At 41.1% G+C, this 10,784-nt stretch overlaps 1 protein-coding gene across 1 annotated transcript in view; it reads right to left on the minus strand.

The window, feature by feature from the left end:
* Positions 1–10,042, minus strand: part of LOC131248785 (acyltransferase GLAUCE-like) — a 33,318-nt gene extending 23,276 nt beyond the window's left edge. Inside the window, exon 1 of the mRNA XM_058249240.1 lies at positions 9,926–10,042. Coding sequence (XP_058105223.1) covers positions 9,926–10,042 — 117 coding nt within the window. The remainder of the gene's footprint in view (positions 1–9,925) is intronic.
* Between the last annotated feature and the right edge of the window lie 742 nt (positions 10,043–10,784).

Consider the following 10,784-nt stretch of genomic DNA (forward strand, 5'->3'; position numbering starts at 1 on the left):
CACTCCATCATCGTACATCCTAAGTATGGGTCCACATCTACAAGAGGGCTTACCTACTAATAAGTGTAGTGAATATAGGTTCATAATGACTTACAACAATTCATGTGAGAATATACTACTATAGCATGACAGACATATATTAAGCATAATAATCATAATAGGTCATGATGTGAACTAAAAATTAAAATGAGAGCTGTTATGTAAGTAACTATCGCATGCAATCATGTTTCACAATTATCAACCGTAAATCAGATATAAATCATGTAAGAGATCGCATGCTATGAATTAACAATTTTGATTCTTAATAAAGACTATAACTTAAACTAATTTGGAGCTGGAAAGCTTAAAGGGAAGAATCATCACCTTATGTTTTGAACCGCCTACGTCATCACTAAGTAGTGCGTGAGCCCATAGACTTTGACCCAAGCCATAAATCATGGGATTGTACCATTATATCCAAACTTAATTTACTATTTACATTTTACGTATTGACTTAGGGTTTAGATTACTTAGGTCTAGGGTTTCACCCTAGAGTTTAGGTTTAGGCTTAGGCTCCAGATTTTTGTAATGGAATTTGAACTCTTATTTTGTGTGGTCATTAATGATATTATCAAATGGAATAATAAGTGAATAAAATTAATCAAATAAATTAGTTATTAATTTAGGAATATTAACCATGGCTACTATTATATTTAATTACCTAACAACAACCCACTATGAATAATAATACTAGTACTTCCAAAACAATTATTAATATTAACCATGTCCTTAATATTAGCTAACGTAACACTAATAATCATTTGATGAGAATTAAATAGTGTGCTCTACTATTAGTGATAATATGAGAAATAAAACGCTTATATTGAGATTTTGTCTATAATAACTAATTTTAGTATATATGAAATTTACTAATGGTTAATTATATCTAACTTTAATAATCCAAAAATTGGTAACAACAGTAACAATGATAATTGAAATAATTTAAATTTGGGAAGTGAATGTGGGCTCACCTAGCCGACTCGGTTCGTGTCGAGATGACCCGGCTCAACACCTCCACCAACACCACTCCTCTCCTTCTTTTCCTCTTCTCCACCTTTTTCTTCCTCTTCTTTCTTTCCCCTCTTTTATCTCCTTTCTGCTAGAACCCCAGTTGGCTTGACCCAACCCAACTCGAATGGGCCACCCCCTGAGTTAGACTTGGTATGGTTTGAACTGGTGCAACGACGCACCCCTTTCTCTCACCCGTTTTCTTCTTCATTTCTGCTTCTCTTTCTTTTCTTCTTCTTTTTTCTTTCTGCAACCCGCATTGCTGAAATGTCCAACAAAACAGGGACCCACCCGGCAAACTCGGTCCGTTTTTGGGCCTGAGTCACAACCGTGACTCGGTTTAGATCAAACGGGTGCATCAACGCAACCGCCCCTTTCACTGCTTCACCTTGCTCCTTCCTCTCCCTTCCTACTTCTCTTTTATTTATTTATTAATTTATTCTTTCTTCATAGCTAGGCCATCAAGGAGATTAGATCGGATCCAACACAACCCTATTCTACCAGACTCAGTCCTGGTCGAATCGAGTCAACTTAGTGCGGCAGGAACCGGCAGCGAGACAGCAGCCATTCCCTCACCCTCTGTTTTCTTTCTTCCTTCTTCCTCTCTCCTCTTTGCCTTTTTCTCACCTCAGCGAGATCGCTGGGCTGAAACTCTGATAGCAACTCGCACCAGCGTGAGTAGAGTGAAGTGGTGCAATGGCCGCACCCACCTCCTCTTCTCCGTTTACTATATATGGTTTCTTCTTCCTTTCCACTATCTGCTTCTAGCAATGCCTAGAGTGAGTTGTCCCGACTTGAGCTAGTGCAACAGGAGGTCGAACAACAACCCCCAACTCAGTGCGGCCCGGTGCAGCTCGAATAGGGAAGGAGGTCGGACAATTATGGCGGATTGCTATCAGGCAGGATTTTCTCCAAAGCGAGGTAGGTGGATGTCTTGGATCGGCCTTGTAACGACCTTGGAATTTTTGTGCTAATCTTTCCTTAAGTAGTTGTTTTGGGGTAATTAACGCTTTACTCGATTGCTTGTGAAATTCGCATCAATCACTTTAAATTGTATTTGCATGGCTCTAAACGTGTAGATTAGTGAGCGCTACGTTACTCTGAAATCTGGGATCCATCGCTAAATCCAGTTGTTCTGGGGATTTTTTGGAAGATCTGGATCGGACCTAGACCGCGCGTCGAAAGTCCGATGGCTAGGCTGTTGCGGTCACTGAGTTGGGCTTGGTCTTCACCTCGAAAATCAAGTCGATCTGATGTTCTGGGTCGATTTGGTTGAGTTCGGAGTGAAGAGTGTGAGAACGGTTGGAATTTAATAAGCTTTTTATGAAATCTGAGTCGTGTCGCCGATGATTTTAAGCTATCGACCGTTGGATTCGACCCAATTTCACCCTCCGATCAGGATGTTGGCCCAGGCATATCCGAGTGCTTGTGGACCTGATCCCGTTCAGTGGCCGTGAAGATGTTGTCCGCCCTGGCTATCTGAAGAGTCGGTCGGTACGAAAACTCACCGACCTAGATCCATGATCGGTGAGCTTAAGTCCGACCTTTCGTGGTTATAGGCCCACCGAAGTGCTTCGTTGGATCGAGAAAGGCGTGCTTTGGTTATAACCTAAGTATACCTTGACCATGGGTTATTTCCATCATTTTAAGGTCTATATATAGTCCTTAAACCATAGCTCTCATTTCCATACGAATTTTCTCTAACCCTAGCTTGGAAAGAGAGTGGAAAAGAGAGAGTTAGTGAGAGAGATTGGTTGGTGAATCATCTTGATTCTTCCTTGTTCTTCTTCACCTTTGAACCTTCACTTTGAATCGTTCCTCTGACGATTTTGAGTTCTTTTGGGGGTAAGTTAACCTAACCCTAATTTGTGTTAGAGCTTAGACTAGACTTGGTGTTGTTGTATCTCATTTCTATCCTTATTTTAGGGTATTCTTGCGCCGTTGACGAAGACAACTCGTCTAAATGAGTTCGGCGGTTCTTTCTTTGCTTAAGGTGCGGACTTTAAGTGTATAGGTTATGGTTTTCAAGGCTTTCAATCCCGTTAGTGATTTATTCTTGTTATGGATGAGATTTCACATGTCAAATGTTATGTTTACATTGCTTTCGATATGCATGCGCTATATTGAGATTTGTGTATTTTAAGTGTATTTATAAAGTACCGTATACGTATAAAATACGCACTTGTGTTTGCCATGATTTTTGGTCATGTATGTATGCTAGATGCATGTATGACAACTCCTTGGGAAAAGGAATTGTCTAAGTGCACGTATTTCAACATGCGTCATGTATGTTGTTCCATGTATGCTAAGTGTTTGTAGAAATGCATGAATGATCTAAGTGTAACTGATTACACTAATTGTGGGCGTTGAGAAGTGATTCTCAATACTCCTATCGATGCGCATGATTTTCTTTATGCAATTTACATTTCAAGTCATTTAAATTCAAGCATTCCCATGCTTACATTTATATTAAGTTGATTATTCTTCAGATGTGTATGTAACATGATTTGAGTTGTTGATCCATTACTGTTTTACATTCCATATGAATACCTGTCGTAGTGTAGGATGTTTGGGACTATGCCTTAGTCCAGGAAATCGGTAATTGACCCTATGGTCGTGGTTGAGATTGCTTTCGCCATGTGAGACGCATTAAACGAACCCGAGTCGTATTAGAGTTGTCGGCAGTGGTTCGACCACGCGGAGTGTTTGCGCACTCCATGTCGTTCAATTCAACGTGCGCTCGTGCTAGTCGAGTTCGTCAAATAACCCGATTGTCCAGTGTATGTTAACCATGTATGGACGCTACTGCTTGAATCTAGGGTACCGAACTTACCAGTGAAATCCTAATAACCATGGTACCTGATCCGCTAAGACTCATGAGCCGGACATGGTGGTATGGGACACCGTGTTCGAGCTGTCGGCCTACGCTGGGGTGACGAGCCTCCCCGTAGTGACCAGTGAGCAACTAAACTCGTGAGCCGATTATGGTGGTATGGGACACTATATTCGTGCTGTCGGCCTACATTGATTGGTGATGAGCCCTTTGTAGTGACCTCGAGCATACCTGGATACCGCAAGGAGGTGACGAGCCGATCTGTGGTAGTAAAGGCATGAAAGGCGTGCATTGATTGGTGACGAGCCCTTTGCTACGACCTCAACTATATGATCGTATGCAATGTCTAGGATTGACGACCCTAGTATAGATCACTGTTTGGATGGTGATATGAGGAAGGTATCTTAGCTTCCCAATCCTGTTGTATGAATTGGACTAATAACAACTTGGTAATCATATCCATGCACCGCATTTGCATGTGCTTTGTAGATGTGGCGCACTTTGAGGCGATGTCATGCGTAACGTAAGATGAAGACGCTGAGGGTGTACGTGTGAGGGCACGCATCATATTGCATTCATACCTGCATTAATAAGAGTACTTAGGCTTTATTTAAGTGTTCTGCTTTATCATTACTGTTTGATTGAACTGATAACATGTTAACCTTGCCTTATTGTTCCACCGAGTTGATCACTCACTCCCACGTTTCGGGCGGTGTTACACACCCACCGGACTCGTCTTAGGCCCTGATGTTGCAGATGTGGATGCGACGTCTGAGGCAGAGCGGGAGCTGGATGACGACGAGGCTGCCTTCTCCTATATGCAGTTTTCAGACGGGTTCTAGCGAGCCTCGGTCTGTTGCGCGGGATCTATGGGATTACTATTTTGGGAACTGAAATGATGTAACTTGTACTTATAATTTTGATAAATAACACTTTTACACAATCTGGTTGTATATGTAATTCAGGGACTTTCACTTGTACACATATTTTACTATAAGTCTTCCGCTTGCTTTATTCACTTATCCCTGAATCATATCTGCGTTTTGGCTTAATCTATCCCATGTTTATGTGCTAATACAGTCAACATACATCATTCATTAATTATGTTGCATAAGTGATGTTTTGGAACTCGGGAGCTGAGTTATGCTCGACCCCCGAATTTCAGGGCGTTACAGGCCTCTAGAAGCTTGCAGGAGCAAAAGAATGGAGGTCCTTCAAAATCCCATTGTTTGTAAAACAACAGTAAAGGTTGTTTAGGCATTTTATCAAATACCTTCCAAGTAACATAAAAAAATCCAAAAAAAAAGGGTATTTGTTTCATATATATACCTTCCTTGCCATCAGCCACACTTCGTTGAGTCATTTCATCAAACACTTGGTAAACAACATCAATATCAAAGTAACCGAGTCACTAAACTAGTTTGATCCAAGTTCGATTCGAGCTGGGTCGATCCGAGTTGAGTCGAGTTGGGCCCAGCTCGAACTCAGCTCAATCTCATTTTCGAGCTAAAAAAATCAACTCGACTTGGCTTGAACTCAGCTTCAAACTGAGTCGAATCGAGCTTTTTGGAGTTAAGTGGAGCGAGCTAACCGAGCTAGCTCGGTTCGTGCACACCCCTAGGGACGCAGATTTCCTGCGAAAGCCTTTTGTGGGGAGTTCCTGCGCTAGGAACTTAGGTGGGGCCCACTGTGATGTTTGTCAGGAATCCACTCCGTCCATCCATTTTGTGAGCTAATTTTAGGAGATTAGAGCAAAATTGAACAGGATCTAATACTTAAGTGGGCCGTACTAAAGGAAAAGGTAGTTAGGAAAATTCCTACCGTTGAAACTTCCTTGGGTTCGACAGTGATGTTTACATGTCATTCATACTGTTAATAATGTCATTCCTACTGGGATGAACTGAAAACACAAATATAAGAATGATTCAAAACTTATGTGGTCCCACAAATATTTCAACTGTGGACGTTCAATTATCACGTTTTTATCCCACTTGAGCATTGTATACAGTTCATTTTTGGCCTCATGTACTAAAATGAACCCACAAAATGGATGGACGGTAAGGATTTCTCACAACCATCCCAGCAGGCCCCACTTGCATTCCCAGCGCAGGAACTTCCTGCCTTGCGTAGGAAATCTGCGTTGGCTATATAGAGGGTGTGTGGTACACCAGCCAATCTGCTTCCGTCCAAGTAGTACTTGGACGCGGATTTCTTGCTAAAGGCAAACTTCTTGCGCAATGATGTTGGGTGGGGTCCATGAGATGTTTTTGAGAAATTCACCCCGATCCATCCGTTTTGCGAGGTCATTTAAGGACGTGTGACAAAAATTGAAGTTTTTCAAATACTTAAGTGTGCCATACAAGAGGAAACAATGGGCATTCAGTGAGCACCATTGAAGCATTTTTATGGCCATAAAAGTTTTGTATCAAACTATATTTTAAGTGTTTTCACTTCATCTAATTGGGAATGACCTTGTAAACAGTTCGGATAATATAAACATCAGGTTGGAGCCTAAGAAAGTTTCAACTGTATGAACTTCTTTTCCTAAGTTTCCCTCTTGTGTGACCCATTTGAGTTTTGTATGCAACTCGTTTTTTTGTTGAATGTTCTAAAATGAGCTTGAAAAATGGATTGATGGAATGGATTTCTCACATACATTCCAGTGGACCCCACCTAACATCCTTGCGCAGGAACTTCTTGGGAAAGGCTTTAGCAAGGTATCTGCGTTCGTTGTATCCAATCAGACACGGATTTCAGGCTTTCGAAGTTCCTGCGCTGGGAACCATTGTGGGGCCCACCATGATGTTTTTGATAAATCAACAACGTCCATTTGTTTTTTGAGCTCATTTTAGGATAAAAATCGAAAAATAAGCCGGATCCAAGACTTAAGTGGGCCGTCGTAAAGGAAAAGGTGGGCCGGCAGGGAAATTCCTACTGTTGAAACCTCCCTAGGGTCGACAGTGATGCTTACATGCCATCAATACCGTTCATAATGGGATGAACTGAAAACGAATATACTAGCCTGATTCAAAACTTCTGTGGCCCCATGAATATTTCAACTGTGGATGTTCAATTCTAACATTTTTGACCCAATTGACTATTGGATCCGGCTCATTTTTGGTCTCTTCTCCTAAAATGAACTCACGAAACGGATGGACGTGGTGGATTTATCAAAAACATCATGGTGGGCCCCACATAGGTTCTCAGCGCAAGAGCTTCCTGCGAAAGCCTTTTCCAGGAAATCCACGTCCTACCCAATCCGCATGCATCCGGATGCACCCAAGATGCACCATTGTCTCACCAATTTTGTGGGCCTTATTTGAAGGTTTTGTTGCTACTGATGCTCAAGCCTACACGACACATAGTGACAATCTTCCCACTAAGAGGAATTAAAGACCTTATGAATAATGATGTTTTAGTCTTCTAATAAGTATTTTAGTTTATTTGAATTAAATATAATGATTTTATTTTCATTTAATAAAAAATAATTTCGTTGTTTCAAATTCAGTGCTTAATTTTCAGACTTCAATCATAATTATCAAACAAGTTTTTTAACTTCGGATTTCAGATTTGAACTTCAGATTTCAGGATTCAAGCTTTAGATTTCAGATTCAGTCTTTAGACTTCAAATTTAACAAACGGGACCTTACTATTTTTGGCCCAAAACCATAAGGTATAGTAGAAATCATAACAATCTATTTATAGTAGTTTTGAGTTGTATTTTGATCCCAAAATTTATTCCAAAGATTGGTATCACTGTTTACAGGGTTGTAGACTCTTTTATTTTTATTATTTTTATTTTTATTTTATTTTTATTTTTTTATCATCAATCAATTTACTTCCAATTTATTTACAAATTCAGAGTAGTTGTCCCTTCAAAGAAGACGGTGATCGACCTCATCACACCATCCTTGCGTCGCAGACCTCCGTAGTTTTTTTAGGGTCACATCCTAACATAAGATGGAGAAATTGATGGACGGAATAGATGTCACACAAACATATCAGTAGGCCCCACAAAGTTTTGTGCTGTACGGTAGCATTAAGACTGAAGCGGATTGGTCCTGCCGCCGCCTGTGCCGATGTTGGTCCAGGTGGGGCTCTGTGGATTCCACAGCCACGTATGGTCTTCATCGATGCCGTTCATCAAATTTCCCATATCATTTTATGGTATGGATCCGAGGCTTAGGTGGACCCATCACGGTATGATAGCTTGATCCAAAACTTCCGCTGCCCCTAAGAAGTTTTTAACGGTTAGCGTTCAATCCACATTGTATGGACTACTTAGGCCCTGGATCTGTCTCAATTTCATAACCAAAAATAATATGAAAAAATGGATGAACGGTGTGGATAAAACACATACATTATAGTGGGTCCCACAGAGCCCTGCCTGGACCAATTCATTCAAGACGGGAGCAGGACGCAATCCACTTCCCATTAAGACTGCAGCATGATTCCTCTTGCCTATGAGTCCACCAAACAAAAAGTCGGGACGTGGAACCTTGTCACGTACGTGAAAAAGAATAAAGGAAAGACGGGGAAGCTGACAATCTAGTGCGTTATGGTTAGGAAAAAGTGCATCTGATGGATACTAACAGCGACAGGTAACTTGTAAAATTATCAAATGAGCAAGCAATGCAAGTTGCCCAAAGCCAACAATGCTTGAGCCTGGCTGGACTCATTTGTCTACTTGTCATTGTCTCTACATGCTCATTCCAGATTCATACAAGACGTGATCAGTCATTATGATAGTGGGTATCGCATGTGCAATGCAACTCAAGAGAGAGCATGGTTTTGAGACTTGGATGAGTCCCTTGCAACTCGACTGAGTTGGCTCGGAGTTGATACTGTCTAACACCCCGATGTAAGAACTCTATTTAGTGGCCTCACTGATCAACAGTCTGGATTGTCATTCAGTTGGACTGGATGATTGAGTAGACCGGTGGGCCCCACTTCAGGTGATGCACTGCGAAGTCTATCTGCGCAGCTTTGCGTACTAGGGTTGGAATGCTATAGCTGTCTTATGCAGACAGCAATTTGAGTTGCACTAGGTTGCTACAATGTGGAGCGTGGGAGAGAGAGTTGTGATGGGTTTCAAACTTTCTTTCCACAGATTCTATAAAAGAGAGTTAGGTCCCCGATTCTACACCACAGTAGAAATTCGAGTCCCATCTACTGATTTGCAGAAAGGGTGTTAAGGAGAGGAACATCCTGAGCTCTAAAGGAATTCTGGTATTCTACTGTTCTTATCCAGTTTCCATGGCGGCGTCTCAGCTAGGTAAGCTATCTGAACCCCTGATCGCTATGTCCCATGCACAGACAGATCTGTGGGCCTATTCCACGTATAGATTAAGTCCCACAGTTGGTATCAAAGCTTCCTGTGCATAGGTATGGATGATCGCATCCAGCTATTTCAGATCAAATTAGGGATTTTGAATTCCTGAAACAGATCTGCATCAGGGATTTTCGAATTCCTGAAACAGTTGTGATCAGGGATTTCCGAGTCCCTGAATCCGGAAATATTAAGATCAGGGATTTGAATTTCGAAAACCTTAAAGACAAATAAAGCAATTAGGAATTTCAATTTCCACATCCAGAATTAGGGATTTCGAATTCGAATCCCTAAATTCAGATATCAATTGGGGTTTTTCAATTCGGAATCCCCAAATTTTGCAATTAGGGATTTTAATCCCAAATACAGCAATTAGGGATTTTGAATCCCAAATCCCAAATTGGGAATTTCAGATTCCCATCCCCAAAATTCATAGTAGATTAGGGGCTTCAATTTTCAATCCCTAAAATTAGATTTTCAGATTAGGGATTTGGATTCAAAACCCTAAATTCAGAGTTTCAAATCACAAAATTTGGATTTGAAATCCTAAATACAGAAACCCATATTAGGAATTTTGAAAATTCCTAAATCCAGATTTTCAGATTAGGGATTTCCGATTCCCAAATCAGAAATTAGGGATTTCAATTCCATAACCCCAGATTCAGTAAATATTAGGGATTTTGATCCCATCGGACCTCATCAATCTAGTCTCTTACCTTGACCTGATGGATCGACGGCCATTGACGAACAGCGTCACAGCTAGACGAAGGTGATGGCTCACAACCATCTTTCTCCCTCTTTCCGAAGCCATTACCAGCGTCTCGAGCTTTCATGTTCACCAATGGCAGCCGCAGCCACCGCTATTTCCGACACCGTTTACAGTGCCGTGTTGCTGTGACTGCAAGAAATCCTGAAAAATAAGAGGAGCTTGATCTTTACTTATCGCGTCGGGCGGACTTCCTGATCGATTCTCTCGTTCTCTCTCTCTCTCTCTCTCTCGGTGAGAAATTTTCGGAGATGGCCTCGAGAAGAGTCTAGGGCATCCTACCCTGTTGAGAATATAATAGTCGGGTCTGCAATATAGGACTCGAACTGGATCGTTTTTGGTTACAGACTATTGATTGATGGGCCCTGATATCTTTCTAGGCCCATTAATTCAAGTGTCTGGTTCACTCAATAACATTAAGTTTTATTTTGGTATAAACCATTTACGTGTTCAATCACGAGCATTTAGTCTGCCACATTCAGGAGGTTATGAGCTGTCTATTTTGATATGGGCTGCCTATTTAATCATGAACTTCCATCTATAATTAGACTTTGAGTTGATCTGTTCAACTCATGTACAACCATACATGAATCTGCCCATCAGATTATATAGTTCATCTATCATTAGAATGACAGTAGCATGATTTAGTTTCGCTCATTTGAACTAGCACAGATCAAATAATAGTTTTGATTTGGCCCTATAGTTGGCCCATCACCCATCTTTAAGTATTGATATGGACCGTTGGAATATAAGGTATGAAACCTATTTATATGTTTCACTTTAAGGATTTTCAAAAGGTCAAAATCAAC

Source organism: Magnolia sinica, chromosome 1 (genome assembly GCF_029962835.1).
Source record: "Magnolia sinica isolate HGM2019 chromosome 1, MsV1, whole genome shotgun sequence".
NCBI classification, from domain to species: domain Eukaryota; kingdom Viridiplantae; phylum Streptophyta; class Magnoliopsida; order Magnoliales; family Magnoliaceae; genus Magnolia; species Magnolia sinica.